Source organism: Apteryx rowi, unplaced genomic scaffold, assembly GCF_003343035.1.
Source record: "Apteryx rowi isolate R43461 unplaced genomic scaffold, aptRow1 scaffold_506, whole genome shotgun sequence".
Taxonomy (NCBI): Eukaryota; Metazoa; Chordata; class Aves; order Apterygiformes; family Apterygidae; genus Apteryx; species Apteryx rowi.
Window position 1 is genome coordinate 359,629 of NW_020450768.1, and position 18,164 is coordinate 377,792.

General features: G+C 38.5%; 1 protein-coding gene across 7 annotated transcripts in view; it reads left to right on the top strand.

Annotated features, from left to right (window-relative positions):
• Positions 1-18,164, top strand: part of TSPAN9 (tetraspanin 9) — a 207,237-nt gene that overhangs the window by 98,160 nt on the left and 90,913 nt on the right. For 6 of the 7 annotated variants that reach the window (XM_026079976.1, XM_026079971.1, XM_026079970.1 and 3 more), the window contains one exon: positions 932-1,011. In XM_026079976.1, the coding sequence (XP_025935761.1) occupies positions 949-1,011 (63 nt within the window). In that variant the 5' untranslated portion in view covers positions 932-948. Of the gene's footprint in view, positions 1-645; positions 1,012-18,164 lie in introns of those variants that run through there. The other variant, XM_026079969.1, reaches the window with a different exon arrangement.

Consider the following 18,164-nt stretch of genomic DNA (forward strand, 5'->3'; position numbering starts at 1 on the left):
TAGTTAGGTCAGGGATTTCTGTGAGAAATGCCCAGTGGTTGCAGTTGCTGATGATTTCACATCAACAGCAGTGCAACACAGTGTGCTCCAATAGCTGAGTACTGATTGAGATACTGCAAACGGGTGGGAAAAAAAAAAAAAAGCAACAGCGTATGAGAAGCAGTTAGAGGGAGAGAGAGAGGAAAGCTGAGAGCAAGAAAAGTGCTCAGGCTAGAGGAAAGTCTCCCAGGTGTACTGCAGAAGCTTTTTGGAAATGGATGCAAGGACCATCTGCTGCGGATAGATCAGGGGCTGTGGACTAAGGACAGAGAGAGTGAGCTTATGGCTCTTTTGAATAAAATTGAAGTTCCGCATAACTGATTCATCAAGATACATCATGAGTATGCTTCTGCATGAGATATTAATGTGTGAATCCACACTACAGATAGATAGAGTACAGCCTACTGTGGTATAAAAAAACAGATAAAAGCAGCAACAATGCAGTGAATATGGCAATGAATTTTGCAGTCATTATCTGATTTACGTACAAAGAAAAAGAGAAGCAAAACACAAACAGCCCTTGTAGTACTGTGGAGTTTGCGAGGCACTGCATTTAATGCTGAGAAATGCTAAACATTAAATCTGACAACAGTGAAAAGAGAGATCATGGAAAAGTCAAGTAGTGAGGATTCTTCAATTCACCGGAGTCCATCTTTGGATAGCAAAGACTCTGACTTTGCTAAACCTTCTACCTCAGGGAAGCAATTTGGTCGAGGTTTTACTGCTGGAGCTTTCTATGGTACAGCTGGATCACGCACACAGAGCCACACCGGGGTCGGAACTGGGACCGGCGTTGGGACTGGGACTGGCGTAAAAAGTGACAAATACAGTGCACCCAAAGGCAGCAAATATGTGGTCTTTTACCTGGATCTATCCTTTGTTTTCCTTTTAGAATTTAAGAAGTTCAACATGGCAAGAGGCTGCCTGTGTTGTTTGAAATATGTGATGTTCCTTTTCAATTTAATATTTTGGGTGAGTACTGCCTTTTCAGTTGTCTTCATTTGTTAGTGTATCCTGTACTACTGCATTATGTGTACAGTGCATCTTTAAAGCACTACAGTAAGCTCCCCGCCACTTCTCTCCCTCTCTCTCATAAACGTAAGGAATATTTTCAGTGTTAAACCTATGCCTAATAGGAAAATGTACTTGTTTTTTGTATCCTTATTGACACCTGCTTACTGTACTTTGACTACCAATTCTTAAAGCTCAAGGTTCTAATATGTGTTTTGAACTGGGTTATTTAAGGAAGGGCAAAACTGTTTTAGCATTAAAATCCTGTTGTAGCAGGGTTTTTGCATTCTGTTGTAATACCTCATGTTGCATTAAACTGCAGGTTAATTTAAATTTCAAGTACATTCTCATTGTCGCCATAAATTCCACTTTTTTGTAAACTTCATTTGACAAACTGCTTTTTCATTTGAAGGAAGTTCAGTCTCATTTCTTCATTAAAAAAAAATAAAATACTCTAACCACTTAAGGTGTCAGCATAAATGTGGAATGATTGAAATGATGAATTAATCTGTATTCAGTTTCAGCTGCAGTTGTCCAAACTGGCATGTGAAGTTGGAAGCTAGTGCTTTTTTTTGAGGGATCAAAATTGATTTTCCTCCATCAGCCAAGAGGCATAAGGAGTTGTAACAGTGCCTCAGCAAGCAGATTAAAAGCATAATGAATACTTTGAGCAAAGTAATGCCATGTGCAAGGGAGGGAGCTAAGGTTCAAGTCAACCATCAGCTGGGCATCCTTGAGTGAACAACAAGGTTGGGAAAATCACAAGCTAATTGAAATATTGATTTTTCATGAATACAGCCCAGTATGAAATTGGTTTGCTTAACTGAAATCAAAGGTCACTGCTTTCTTTATGGCTGTAATGCTTGGGCACATGAGTAAAATGATTCAAGGTTGTAATCCAGAAATATAGAGTACTCAGAAGTAAATGAAAACACATTCTCTGGATTTATTTTGGAAGAAGAAGGGGCATTAACAGTCTAGTTCAGATTGATATCTCTACAGCAGAGGTAGCTATGTTCAAATCTGGAGTCTTACTAACAGCCTCTCTGTTTGTCATGACCCATATACTGAAATAACCTTTAAGAGCAAGAGGTAATGGGAGATTTGGTATGGTGTTGGACCAGACCAAGCATGCAATAGTGAGCTTTAGCAGTAATAAACTGAAATGTTGCAGCCATTGAAGGTGTGGGAATCTTACTTAAATAGGAAGGTGGAAATCTTTATTAAATAGAAAAGTGGGACTGGCCTCTGAAGAACATCTGATCCAAGCTCCTTGGTTCATCTGTGTTTTTTTTTGTTTGTTTGTTTTTTCCTGTACACCAACCCTACCAGAAAGTTTCCAAGTTTCCTCACCTGTTTCTGGAATATATCCCTTTGAAGACACTAGCTTTATATCAGACTGGCTATATGACCCAAAGGCTGCATTGCTGTGACACCTTGGAAGTATTTCTCTTTTTCTCATGCTATATGTTGCAATTAGTTTTGGAATAGCCCTCTTGATGTCATTGCTTATGTTCTCTGGGATCAGCCATTAGGAATACCTTGCCATTCCCCTCATCTCCTTAGACTCAATATCTTTCTTTCCTTTTATCTCCCTCCCAAGCAGCATTTTTCTTGACTGTGTGCAGGCAGGGCTTCCATATCCATTTTTCCTTTTCTTGAACTTGCACAAAGTATTTCCAGCCTCCTCTCTGTGTTCATCTCTGTATTCCCCCTATTCAGCTCCCACTAGACTTTGGACAAACACATTGCTTCTTGGGCTAGGACTTACCTACTACCACCTGGAACAGGTCTCTAGTACCCCTGTGCTTCCTCAGCTCTTAATCTAACCTCTGAATTCCCTTTTTCCCCTTCCCAACATGCCTTTGCTTGCTGGGTTTTTACCACTTTTCTTTATTATTAATCTTTGTCACTGCATCTCTGTTTGATACTCTAAAAATGCTTTTTGTATGAGCCAGGCTACGCAAAATGTAAATGGTGCTGTAGAATAATGAATCTGAGGGTTTATAGAGAAAAGCTGAATGCAAGATGTCAAATACTTTTTAAGTAGTTTACAACAGAAATTTGATCTACTAGCCATGTTTAGATTGTTCTGAAGTTCTGCTTTTTTTACTTTAGCTGACTTAAATTCAATCTTACAGATCAGTCTTGAGGTTCCTGTGCAACTTTCCAGTGTTTTCAGAAGAGGACTGCAGTCTTGCTGGATTCTCTTTTTTTTTTTTTTTTTTTTTTTTTTTTTAAATAGGCCGTTTTATTGTCCTGTGTCTTGGGGGACTCAGATGAATACAACTGTCACCTCTTTTTCTTCATGAAAATGATAACTAGACTGAAGCATACTATAGACAGGTGTTCTGTAGTTTGCCGTCTCTGGCTTCATACCTGGAGACTATGCTAGTTCCACCATAACTGTTTGACAGGCTTTGGATGTTAGCTGAGTTCTGTGTATGCTCCTTGCTGACACTGTGCTCTTGTCAGTGTCCCTCGCTCCTATCCTGTAGTTTTCTGCTAGCCCAGCCCTGGGTTCTCCATATAGCTCTGTCAGTACCTGCACTCCTACCCTGCCCTAAAGCACTCCCTGTTGTTTGAATCCTGTCTTCCCTTTCAGCCCTTTGCTCCCATTCCCACGTTTGCCAGTTCTCCTCAGTCCTGGTCTCCTAGCACACTGGGCTGTTACAGTCCAAAGCCTCTCTCCCACATCACTATCAGGGCCCAGTCTGGGACTGCAGCACCCCTCTGCATTTTGAGCATTGCTCCTTCTGAAGTTTTGTTAACATACCCAAGTCCAAAACCATGAAGTTGTGGCCTTGTCTTGAGCAATGACTGTCATCTTTTGTAATGCAAGGTGATTTCCTTTAAAAAAGAGAGAGACCAATTTTTGAGCATGAAATCTGTCTCAGCCTGTAGTTTAAAGCAGAATGAGACTCCTGGTCCTCAGAGGTAAAGAGACCACTTCTGTGCGAGAAGCAGGATTTTTATGCAGACATTGATTTAGGCAACTGGAGACTGTAGTAGAAAAACTGTGTTTCAGGGAGTCTTTAAACAGGTGCCAGTCTAGCAGCTGTGTGGTGAATGAAGCAGTTAATGGGCAGTCTGACTGACCAGCTTACATGCCACAAAGCTACATTGTTTTGAGCCTGCAGGTGCAGAGAGCTTGGCTCATGTGAAGCATTATTATCCTGTAGTAAACTGGTGTTTCTTAGAAGTTGGTGGATATTTCTCCTGCCACATGAAAAGTGGTGGTAACCTTTGGTGTCCCAGGAAGGCTGGGTACTATTATCATGAAAGGTCCTCAGGGTTGCTCTTGCATGTTGGCCCAAAGAAGGATGTTCTTCTGTAGAATAAGAATCTTTTTCCATTGTTTGCTTCTTGACACCAAGAAAAAGACTGGGACCTAATCTGTCCATCATGCGGCAGCGAGCTGTACTGGTCCTCCAGCCTGACAGCCAGCCCATACACATTTGAAGACCACCTAAGTGTCTATTTGAGGATAATGGAAATGTGCAGTGATTAGTAGGTTGTCTCTGTTTTTAGGTACCAAACATACTGCCACAGTGACTACTTTGAGAAAGAGGTGGTGTGTTGTTGCTGCCCAATAAAAATTCAATATTGGTGAATTAGATTCAAGACAACAAAATATAGTTCTTGAAAATTAGTAACAGATCTGTTAGTTAATGTGGAAGGATTGCAGGTGAGTTCTGCAAAGCAAGTTGATCAAAGAGGGGCCTAACAGTAAATTGAAACAGAAGGTGTTTCTCCACTGTATCACTAAGAACTTCAGGTATTTCTCTGTGGCCATCTGTGATTCTTAGCAGTTGTTCTTGGCCATCTGGCATTGCTTTCTTTTGGAGATTAAGAAAGTCTGAGCTGAGGGTTAAGAAAGCTTATAGTATTTAATTGTGTGGCTAGGATGATGATTTACAGTGAATTCATCTAAGTGCATAATATGTTTTGCAAAGGGCCTGGGCAAGTACATACGTTAGTTGATTTAATTTGCCTTCAGGAATATTTACGTGCACATGTATGGAGATGGCAAAGTAGCCAATATAGCCCTGTAGATAGAATTGAATATTGATTTTTTTTTTTTAAATTTCTACAGATAGCATCTTAATTGCCAAGAAGAATAGTAACCAAGTACAAAGATTAGGGCATAGGTGTTTATAGGATGGATTTCACTTCAGTGAAATTAGGCAAAAGAATTAGATGAATTGTTTTCACAGAGTATATCAGAAAATCTTACTGCCTATAAAAAAATTTCTACAAAACAGAAATTTTGAAAAAGAAGTTTCATTTGTGAAATGAGAATTTCATAGTGTCCTAAAAGGGAAAGTTTAAAGTGACAGGAATAAATTATCAAAACTTCAGTAGAAAACTTTGCACATAATGCTTGATCATGGATCAATTTTAGTTTGTTCTGTTCATTTAACTAAGATTAATGATTCCATGTACATTGAAACATTCATAATACACATTTTGTTAGGTTTTAGCATTACTTAAGTTTAATATAATGCATTTTGTTGGAGGAAATATCTGGCAAGATTATTAAATCTTGATGTTTTCTTTGTTGCAATTGGTAAGAAAGTTAAGTATAGCCAGAAAGTCCCTTAATGTGGTTTATTTGTTAAATTAAGTTTAAATTTAGACTACTATAAAAATCTTCTGATAGGAATAATACCTATTATGATTAGGAATAATATCTATTTATTAATGCTATAATTAACCTTAAACGGTAGTTAACATTTATCTAAATTAAACTGAGTGAACTTTCCAAATTCAGATATTTGATACTCAATTTTAAAGTAAATTTTATAATAGGTTGTAGGCATTTTCCTTCTGCTAAAATATAAGACTAGAAGAGAAAAACGTGGGCTGGAAAGCTGGCTAGCCCAGAAGTAATAGCAAAAAGTTAAACACAGTAAATTGTTCACTGATTCTTTGCTGTGAAAATAATAGATAAACGCTAATGCTCTTAAAGTTTTTTTTGATTAATTATTTGTCTAATTTAGTCTTACAATCTTATAAATGAAAAATGTTGTTGTGTATTTATCAGTGAACATAAATGCAATAGTTCAGCAACCATGCAAGTCACTTTTTACTGAAGTCTGAGGTCTGGGATCGAACTGAAAGAGAACGAGCATGTCTGTTGTCTCTTTGGGTGAGGCTGCTGTCACAGATATTAATACTGTAAAGCAACTAAGAATTCTAGAATGGTTTGTATAGGGTAATCCATACTTGAAGGTATTTTTCTTCCCAGCTGGAATATATACTATAACACACTATTTAGTTTGAAGTACAAAGCATTAATGCTTATCTGAACCTGCTGGACAAACAGTTGAAGCTTGTGAACAGGCTTTGTCCTATGCATAACTGAAAGTTAATCTTTCAGGTTTAATGACATTTGTGGAGTCCCTGAAATGAGAAAAAAATGACAAACTACAGACAGCTTAGAACAGGGAACACAATCAAATTCACTCCCTTTTATTGTCCAGCCCTGACTGCATGATCTTGTAACCAATATATTCTGTGCCCTGTATGCTGCAGTTTTCTGACACAGGGAATAATGACAAGGAGAGACAGTGAATGACCCTGAGATGCTTGTCCCGTGACATAATGGCAGTATTTATTTCTGTCATATTTTGGCTGTAATGACATAAGTGAGCAATCCAGTGACAACTGCAGTACAATCCCATGAAAGTAGGACTACTCAAAAAAAGAAAAAGAAATCACTTTAAGAGCAGCATACTGAAATCTGCAAAAAGGAATAGTCTTAATATTCACAGGGCTAATATTTTCGGTCTCATTGATAGAAAAAAAATCAGGTTTTAATAGAGATTCAAGATATTTTGAAAAGATTCTAGCTTTTAGCTTTAGTTTCTTCTCCAAATGGTATACCATTATTGAGTGGGCCTATGCAACCATGCATGTCAGTGTTGGGGTACAATTAGGCAAATGTTTCTGCATGTCAGCATTTTGGCTGGGAGGAGAAGTTATATTTAGTTCAAGCTGAGTGATGTCCTTATGAATATATTGTATGTTCAGGTGACATTAGAGAATAATGGTCAAATATTATTGAAGCCTGAGACCAGTTTTATGAGGTGTATTTCAGAGCTGTGTTAGACTAGTTAATCCAGGTGGCAGGAGCTCCATAACCATTTTTAAGGGAATGAGTCTAAGCTATTTAAACTCGACAGGGGAGACATCTGATACAACACTTTACACAGTATTCCTCTCACTTACTGCTCTTTCCTAACACTGTATTCTGATCAAGTTGTTTTTTTCCATTGCTTTTTGTTTTTCCTTCAGTGTGGAATTTTTGAAACTATTTTTACTCTAGCTGTAGGTAGGTATAAAAGCCATTTGTGTCTGTTATTATGGATAAATGATGTATTGATAATGATGTATAGCCACTGAATGTGAGAAGCAGAATACAGTTTGGAAATGGAAAATAATTGACTGGTCCCCCTCTCCCCTGGTCACAGAGTTAAACCTCTTTCTTTAAATATATGATTCAGGTTCTCTTCCTCATATCCTCTGATTGACTGTGTGACCTTGAGCAAATTTCTTCAGCCTTCTGTGACTCGATTCCCCTAAATTTTAAAAGTAATGATGATATCAACTTTTATAAAGCTAAGGTTATAAGCATGGGATACAATTATTGCTAACTTTTAATAAGCTTAAAAACTGTAATGTTTCTTACTTACCTCTGGGCTCATAGACCATACAGAACATTTCAGTAAGCTACTCAGTTTGGCTTGTTTTCATGCTTCCTTTTTGTCTGTTCCTGCCACCTTCTAAGTAAGTGTGCAGGAGGCCAGTCCAAAGCGGTATAATCTTCTTCACGCAGATAGAGTAGGATGAGCATGTAACTCTATTATCTGGCTGTCAGAGGAGGCATGTAATTTGTTTATTTAAATGCTGCTGAGACAGAACAAGACCTGGGTACAAAAGATCAGAGCATGCAGTCCAATTTGTGGTAAGTAAAGTTAATTGGGGTTTCATTGTACATTAAAAAAAAAAAAAAATTGGATGTGCCTAATGGGCAGCTGAGTCATCACAGACTCACTGTTAATATTGTGTAATATACTTAGTAGTTCTTCTGTGTTCATTTCTTATCATTGGTAAAGTAACCTAACCTTTCAGCAGCTCAGTGAAACTTTGAATCAAAGGAGAAATTCTGCTGGGTATCTGGAGCTCTGCCTGAATTATCCTGCAGAAATAAATAAGCCACGCCATGTCAGCAAAGTAAAAGAACCTGATGTGGCTGAAGGTGTGGTATTAAATAGTGAATATTTGCTGAACCTGTTTGGGAGGTCACATAAGACTTAATCATTTTAATACCACTTTACAGAAATGACTGCAGGCACTGAACTTAAAGCAATTTCACAACTCTCCAAAACAAATTAGCTTTAAATCAATTCAGACAGAACATCTCCATTCAGTTCAGTCCCTTACTGCTTAGAAGCAAATTAAATTGCTGTATGTATTGAGCAGAGATAATCGAACTTCCAAATGTTTGGAAATTTGACTGAGATAATCCTTCTTCCTTCCTCCTGCTTTTCATGAGCTGGGCCAAAGTTCATGCTGCTATCCAAACCTCTTTAACTATTCCATCCAGTATAGCAGGGATAGTGAATATTCTTGCAGCCCACTGTCACTATGATTTTTAAAAATCATTGCAGCTCATCTTCATTAGTGTCAGCCAAAACTTGGCACCATGGCCAATGGATTATCACTGCTGAGATAGTGCAGGTAAGGCTAGGTTTTTCCACAGGGTTACAATATATTCAGGCAATTTTTGTGGTTGTCTTTGATCAAACCGTAGCCAAGTCCCTACAACCACTACAACCATCCCCACTCACATATAGGTGTCTAGTGTCACAGTTGGCACACTGGCTGTCTTGTCTGATCTTCCATCCAGAACACAAGATTTTGTACTCTACGCTGGCTGGGAACACAAACCTGTTGGTTACCCCTTGCATCCCTTTCAGCACAGAATGACTAGCTTGCAATTACTTTTACTCTATTTTGCTTCCTGTGTGTTTGTCGTTAAATGCAGTAAATGAAAATATAATTTTCCAAGTCAAAAGAATTAATGTTTACAAAAAAACAAACAAAAAAACCCCTGTGCTTCTATTTTATTGGGGAAGGAATTTTGCACCCATCAATTCTTGTTGAATGTACTTGATCCTTATTACAAGCTGAATTTGGCAATCTTGTCCTTTTGTGATTCATGAAACCTTTTGCCTGTCTTCTGTATCTCCTGAACCAAAATCTTCGTGCTGTTTCTAATCACTGCACCAGAGGTGTATACTTTTGGAAATATTTTGAACTAGTAAGTGTCTTTCATGTTTGTTCCAGTACAACCCTGGCAAGTCATGAGATGTCAGACATAGAATTTGTATCTTTCTGATTTATTTTATGGATTCCCCCAAACTTCTGTCTTACTTGCATTCACATGCAATTTCAACTGCTGTAGGTATAAATTGTAGGTCTACAGTAGGAAATGATGAGATGATTGCTGATTCCTAAATGCACATCCTCAAAACACCCTTAAGTATTTGAGAAGAGTATAACATGTGTTGAGAGTTGTTGCAAGGAATAAAAAACAGAAGCAAACGGTGTGCTAATCTCTTGACAATTACAGAACTATTAATTTCTTAGACTGTAAGGGGCTGTGATGTACAAGTATTTTTTCCTAAAATAACTTTCTCTCTTTTTTTTTTTTATGATGAAGAGGACTGAAACAAGAAAATCATAAGCTATGGATGATAAGATTATTAACAGAGGATTATAAGCTGTAGGGGTTCATCAGCTTAATGAATTACTAGTCATTAGCAGAGATGTTTTAGTTGCTTATGTGCATACTTCTACCATGCTGCATGTGTGGTGCAAAGCATGTTAACTGAAACAAAGCAGTTTACTCTGCAGATAGAATGTGTAAATGTGTAACAGTTAACTATGGCAGCAGTTAACTCAAAACAATTCTGTTGTTTGTAATCATCTGTGTATACAATATTGTCCAATCACTGAGTCTGAAATAATGTAAAAATGAAAAAGAGGGAAAAGAATAGGCATTGTACTATTTTTGCACTGCTTTTAAACCAAGGACTTTAAAAATGTATTTTTAACCTTGCAGATAAAATTTAGTGCTGATGTGTGTGGCTATGCCTGTGCAGTGATACACATTGTATCTGCGACACCTTCTGTTCCCACCATTTCCAAACACATATTTTTCCTCTCCACACCTGAAACCCATATCTTCCAGAGCTCCAAAGTAAGAGATAAGAAGTGAAGGTAATAGCCCAGTTCCACACCTCAGTAAAATTAATGGCAGGACTCCTGTTGTCATCTTTAATATATGAAAATGTATGTGTGAGGATCTAATTTGCATTTGTAAGTGTCCAAATGTATTCATATCCAGTACACACTAATGTGTATGTAAGCATTCAGTAAAATATGCCAGCTTAATGTGCTGGCTTAGAGAACTGAGGTCCACATAAGCTTTGTTAATCTAACACGATCGATCTCTGCATGTGACCACTTGTGCTTTATTAACTTTTTGTATTTCCTGAGCCTATAGCACATGTTCTGATTTTTCCTTTTAGATGGCTTGATTTGGATGGGGATCTCTTTCTCATAATTCTTTTAATTCTAGCATGATCTACTACGTATTTTTGGAGCCTTCTAGATTTTTTTCCACCTTTTAAGCTTTCAGTTACTAGAAGGGCTACTTCTGAATCAGAGGTTTGTTCTTTCAGTCTTTTTGAATGTATTATTAAGCACTCTTCTGTTTAAATGCTGCTGCTGCATGACCAATACTTATATTTTGTTAGTAGCTATGTCACTGCTGACTAGCTTGGTTCCTTCATAAAGCTAATTTTTTCTTCAGTATAGTCTTGGAGACCTTCCAGCCAGTTATGGTCTTAAACCAGGTAAAAGAGCTGCCTGTCACTGGACTGCAATTCAGAAGTGTAAACATTTCATTTCATTATAAGCAGCAGTTTTAAACTAAATTGCTAGCCAGGAATCACAGTGACCTATTTACTTTCCCCATTCCAGTTCATTTAGCTTTGGCCATGCCATAGCTAAGGGTGCCTCTTCCTCAGAGTCCTCAGGATGTGAACCAAGACATAGTTAATTTAGAAAAAACAAGGTTTATGTTCTTAGTTGCTCTTTCCTTGGAGTTTGATAGGCCAGTCATCTTTGTTTTCACTACTTTAAGGAATTAATATTTTATGTGTTGCCATAATGCCAGAGTGCCTTAGGTTTGCTTCATGTGATCCTCTTGATGCCTACGTAGGTATGGGCAGTGCTCTTATCCTCATGATACAGATGGAAAACAGAGCCACTGAAGCAAAGGGAATGTCTGCAGCAGAGCACAAGGTAGACGGTTGAGAGCTATTGGAGACCAGAGTTAGCAAGTCCATGTATAGCGCAGTTCAGTGTGGGTGGACTTGTGTTGAGTTCTGTTCAGCTGTGTTTGCGTGGCATTGTCCATCAGCTCAGAGATCCTGCTTATCATGCACCTCCAACTGGGGTGTGACTGCAGTCTTCTTCCCTACACTTTCATTTCCAGATTAGCTTGAGCAAAGACAGCATAAATCTGCCTGTATTCATGCTGTAGATGTGTCCTACTGAGTAACTTGTACAAGATCAAACCAAATTTGAATCCAGATTTCTAAAGTCCTTGGTAAGTGTCTTAACCCACATGCCATATGTTAGACCCTGTGCCTTGTGAGAGACTTGATGCAAGCAAGCCACCCCTGAACTCCACATGCTTGTGCAGGATGGTCTGCAGGCACAGAAATCCTTTCAGTTTTAGGACCTTAGACTATCCTCTTTTTTGGGTGTGTCCTCCGGAAGTCTAGCACATCACTGGCTTCTAGTGAAAGTTTCCTTGTGACACGTAGCATAATTCCTAAACTTGTCCTCCCCAAAGTGTCAGTAAGAAAAATAAAGTTCTCTTCTTGAGACTGTCAAGGGACTTCAGTCACAGTGAAGACTTTGTTATGGGATGTCTCTCTTTCCAGTGGCCATTGCAATGTCTTTCTTTACCACTCCAAGCCAGCTAATAGAACCATTCCATAAATGATAAATACACTGACATTATATTTAACACTTATGAAAGGTGGAGGTGAGAAGAAAGAACTTATTGATTAAAAAGCTTTGTATTTGATATCTGGTAATAATATATATTTTTTTACTTTTTGGAGCCCCTCAAGCCTTATTTTTGTCTCCTATTGTCAGAGCAGTGTTTGCTCTAATGGCTTTTTCAGGAGGTGGGATGTGGAAAGAACTCTGTGGGATTTTTTTTTCCCCACTGACAGCATCCAGGAGGGTGCTGGGCTTATGTCTTCCAGTGCAACAGTGGTTTTGTGTCTTATTGGGAGTACTTTAAAATGCAGATAGCCAATGTTATCTTCAATCCTGTTTTTTGTTGCTGTTGTGTTTGCTTTTTCATTTGGAGTTCTTTTTTTAGGTTTTATCTACTGTGCTTATAGATGTGACCTGCAGAGGTGTCTATGATGTATGATCTTAGCATGACAGAACTATCTATTACTCTGGTAGATTGGAAGGTCTTGAGAATTTTAACTCTCTCTTTCTGCCTTGTGGTAGAAATGGAAGTTGGCCTTATTGTTGCATTTTCTTTTGTTTTATTTCTTAGCCTCTTCTTCCATCTATAACTTACTTGAAATAAAGTATTCTTATCTTTCATGGTTTGTTAGATGTCAGTGATGAGGCTTTTTCCATTCTGCTGTGAGCATCTGAATTGATGATCCAAATAAACAATGGTGGGGTTACAAATATATTTGGTTTGGTTTATCTCTGGTATGTGAGACTTGAATATAAAACTGAGTATATTGGATCAGACCTAAGTTCATCTACCTCATATCCTGTCTCTGAAGGCAGCTGCTAAAGAATGCAAAGCAAAGCAGTTATGAAATTGGATAAATGCAAAGTAATCTTCCCTCAGCTTACTTTCCCATTTTCCAGGGGACACTGGATTAGGGATTTCATAAACTGGAGGTGGCAGCTATATCCTTTGCGCTTAATAGACACTAAAGGACTTAGACAAATTTGTATAATACCTTTGAATCCATTTATCCTTTGGCCTTCCAGAATTCTATGCCAGTGAGTTCCCTTCTTTAAATATGTGCTGTGTCAAAGAACACTTCCTTTTAAGCCTACTGCTTGATAATTTCAACAGATGCTTATAGTCATTCAGAAAAACAGGGAACTGTCCTTTCTGCTTCTCATCCTTTTTTGTTTGTTTGTTTTTATTACTAGAATGGGAAGAAAGATCAGAGAAATTTAATTTAAAAATGAGACAAACAACAACAGAAGTAGTGTTTAGCAGTGCTTAACATAACAAAGAAAAAGTCTAGGTTGACAGAGACCTCTAGAGATCATCTGGTCCAACCTTCTCTTGAAAGCAGGGCCTTAGATTAAATTATCCAGGGCCCTATGAAGCTAAGCCTTGAATATTTACAGCAAGAGAAATTCCACCATTTGTCTGGGTAACCTATTCCAATATTTAATGGTTCTCAAACTGCAGAAATGTTTCCTTACATCCAGACCAAGATTTTCCCTGCAGCAACAAGCCCATTGCTTGTCCTGACACTGCACGTCCTCATGAACAGAGAATCTCCATCTTCTCTGTTACTGCCTTTTAGGTAATTGACAGACTGTGATTAGATCCCTCCAAGCCTTCTTTTCTCTAGGCTGAAGAAACTCAATTCCTTCAACTTTTCTTCCTTTGTCAAGTTCTCCAGTCCAGTAATAATCTTGGTGACCCTTTTCTCAACCATTTCCAGATTTTCAATGTCTTTCCTACCTGGGAGGTCCAAGCCCGGACACAGTATTCCAAGTGTGCCTAACAAGTGCTGAATAAAATGGAATAATCACATCCCTTGATCTGCTGGGTATACTCTTGCTGATGCAGCCTGACACGTGATTGGGATGCTTACACTAATATTTTTGCTGTCCCGGTGTACTGCTTTTAACACAGCTTTTAGCACAGTGGAATGCACATCACTCTATGTAGAGTTCAGGGAGATGAATAAACTTTACTATGAGGGTAGAAAACTTTCATTCCTTACTTTTGAGCATGTACATTCATAATATGATACTGCAATTAAATATTTTTGTCCTTTTATTGTATTGTCCCTGAAAGAGTGAATCTGACTTCTTTCCCTTATGCTTACTCAATCTCTCCTGAAATATGCTTCAGCTAAAACACTTTGGCTCCTTTCTGTGCCATTCAGCACTTTTGGTAGCCCATCATGCAGCTGTGTCACTGTAAGTCGTACTTAGTTTTAAACTCCATCTAGCCTGATTGTACAGTTGGCACAAGTGCTGACAAGAACAAAAGCATTGATCTTGTCACTCTCCCATCCAAGCAGCAGCAGTGTGTAGATTGTGTTTTCTAGCATAGTATATTGATTTTTATGCATTGCTAAATGTTACACTGCTTTGCAGTATTTATCTGGACTGCCAGCTGCTTGTTTGCTTTCCACAGTATTTCTGGTCTGATTGTGACTCTTGCAGCCCAGCCAGTATTTGTTTTCTCTGTTTAGTCTCATTAACAGGGCGTGTTTCTCAGAACCATGACATTTCACGATCTCTTGATTTTTACTGGGGCTTGAGGGGGGTTGATCTCTTTTTATAAAAAGCTAATTTTTAGGGTGGTCTCTCACACATGACACTTTAAAATGGATGCTTTATATTTTAGACTGAAATTGGGGGGATGGGGGCAGGGAACAACTAAACCTTGAGTACAATGTGTCTCTGTGGAAAGTAGTCTGCAGAAATAGAGGTGGGGGGGAGGGTTCTGACGTTTTGTTAAAGTGCAGACTCCATGACAACTTTGTGTGTTTCCCAACAGTGCATCTGTTGTGACGCGTCCTATTTTTAATCCATTTTTAAAGTTCCTGAATATGTTTTCTTTAGAGGGCTATATTGCAGCCAAACCGTATTTCTTTCATGATACTTTATCTTGCTTGTCCTCACAGAAAATATCTGTGTTCAAGTATGTTTCCACATCACACACAGTTTTGGAAGGTCCAAGAATGCAGGTTTCTCACTTAAAAGCTTCCATAGCTGTGTGTGAGCAGTAATCAGCGGTCGACACAGGCCTCTGGGGACAAGCTTAAATGGGTGAACTGTTCCCATTTCAGCAGTCTTGGGGATTTTTTCTCCACTGGTTGGATGCTACGTTAGGACCTGACCTTAGTGACAGCTTGTTGGGCTGATTAATGCAGACTCCAGAGAATAGCTCTTTGCTATCCGATTGTTCCATTTTGCCAATATAGTTCACATTCCTGTGGTTTGAATAATAACCAAGTGATTTAATGAGTTCCCCCAAATCCATTCAAAGTGGCATATCCTGATTGTAGCAGGGCATGGTTTTGGAAAGCTTAAATACTTGCTGCATGCTGAAGATTGACTGAATTATGTACTTCTCCCATACATCCAAATTAGAAACTTCACCGTGAATTTTCTTGTGTGTTCTACAAATAGAAACATCACCATGAATTTCATTGGTATAACGACTATTACTTATTCCTAATTTTGCTGATTCTTAACCACTGGAATTTGTTTCTATTTCCTACCCTGGAATGTGTTTCTCTTGAAACTATTGTTTCTTCACAGCACTTTTTTTTTTTTTAAATCTGAAAGGGTGACCTGCAAAAAATGGGAAAAGAGATTTGTTCTTGCTCATAGGTTGTCTCACCAGCTTTTGTGGGGTGTGTGTGTGTAACTGTTCCATTTTGGAAATGTAGGTGTTGGCTGTCCCAATTCCTGTGTCTTGGGAGAGTCTCAGGACAGCTGGAGAACGGAGAGCATTATGGCACTGCAAGAAGGTCAGGGAGTGAAGCCAGAAAAATGGAAAGGAGAAAGAACTCTCTTTTGGACCCAGATGGTTTCTGTTTGCTTATTACCCAAACCCCAGTTTGGAGATTCCCATTTTGAATCTACAAAGAGTTCTCCAGCAAACATGTTTAAGGAAGATATGCATAAAATTAATATAAGAGGAGGACAGCAACATTACTGTAATCCTCTATGGCCTCCTGCTTGTGTGAACACATGCACAGAAGAACTTTTGCTTTTTTTAAAGCTGTACTATGTGCATCATAAAGAAATATGAAAGAAAATGGGGAGGATCAAAGCTTCCTCCATTTCTTCTCCCGCTCCCACCCCAGCCAATCTCTTCCTGCCTCCTTCCTTTTGCCAGGATCACCAGCATGCAAATTGTCACTGCCCCAAGTTTAGCTGTATACCAAACCTACTTCTTGTCCACTTCCAGCCTTGCTAGTACTGATGTACTACCTGCCCTGTTGTGATTCAAAATTTGAGCAACTGAGTGAGGGAAGCAGAGGTCCTGAGCAGGTTATGATCAGGATTTGTGAGGAATAACAGCTGCTTGCTTATTTGCTTTCTTTCACAGCCTCTGTCAAAGAAAGCTGAGAAGGTTCATTTGCACTTGTGTGAGGTGCTGCTTTTATAAATCTGATAGCACTGTGCCTGCGCCCGCATAATTCCTCTGACATGACTTCAGATTTTTGAGTGGATAATAGGTAGGCAGCCACATTCATTATATTTTTTTCTGAGATGTTGAAAGAAGCTCAGCACCCTTTAAAGATCCTTCTTTTTGTCTTCAACTCATTGGTAAAGGGTTCTAGAAGCTATAATTACAATCCTGCTATAATGACAACCTCTAGCATAATTTTTTGCTTCATTGCAGCCTGAGGGAGAGGCTTCTTCCCTCGTTGTTTCTGCCTTGTAGTGTCTCCTACCTCTGTTTGCTCTTATGAGACCACAACTTGATGTGACATTCTGGCTCTTTTTGCTGCAATATCAGTGCAAATTTATGGCTGGTCCTTGATGCAATGTATTCACTGGCTGGTCAGCTCAAGGTTATCTGTGTTATGGGCAGGCTTAGCAAAGGAAGTGTTCAAAAACAATAGCATGAAGGGGAAAAACAGGTTTACTGCATTATGGCGCTACTCAGGATTATATAAGACTTAAGATCTGTCTTAGGGCTGGAATGTGCACTGAAATGCTGAAACAAAAGGCAGTGTACAGAATCAGGAGCACATGGCAGAAAGAAAAAACCATGGGAACATAAAACTTGCTACAGAGACGTGACAATGTCATCACTGTGCTAGATGGCCCCTGAATTATTTTTTTCTCCTGAAAGATTAGGCAGTATTGGGGGTGCTTGTTTTTTTTTATACTAGGTGTCCCTTACATTAGTTGAAAAGTGGTTAAGAAACACTGCTATAGATCATGACATTGCACATGAGCAGGGTTTGAGATTGTTCTGATCACACAGCACAGCTCAGCTCTTTGAGATTCATCAGAGGCAGCCTTTTACCTGGTGTTCCAGAGAGAGAAGAAGCAATAAGAGGATGTAAAAGGGATAGTTCTCCAGGGTGAAATGAGAGGCACTGGAGAACAACTAAGCACTTTTGGTCATGAATATGCCTAACTTAAATTGGTTTTGAGTATTTGACAATAGTTAACATTAAAATGTCTAAGATAAACACCACATTTGGACAGAGACTGGGGTTTTTTTTCCTGGTGTGTGCTCCTATCCTTTTATTCCCTGTAAGACTTCATCATACAGAGTCATAAAAATTTTTCTTGTAAGCCTTATAGTCCTCTCAATTAGCCAGTGTCAATACTTGAATCAAAGGTTTTCTGCAGCAAGGAATTCTAGAAGGTACATGAATATTTTTATCTGCCTGTTCTTATTTCATTTGTCATTAATTTCAAGTGACATCTTCATAACTTATTACAATAAATTTATGAAGAGGGAAGCAGTGATTTTACCCCCTATGCTTTCTATAATCATATATCATAATCTTTCTCCTATTTGCTCAGCCTTTTTAATAGTATGTATTTTTCAGTAAAGTTGTTATTTTATAACACTTAACACTTGAGATTGCTGCTTGAGCCATCAGTTGTAAAAAACAAAACAAAACAAAAAAACAGACGAGAACAAAAATTTTTAAAGGGAAGTCTTGAACTGGACTGGAACATCCAAAATCAAAAACAGTTTTTTTGAAAGCATTCCTCACTGACTTGACCTTGCCGACTGAAGTCAGCTCACT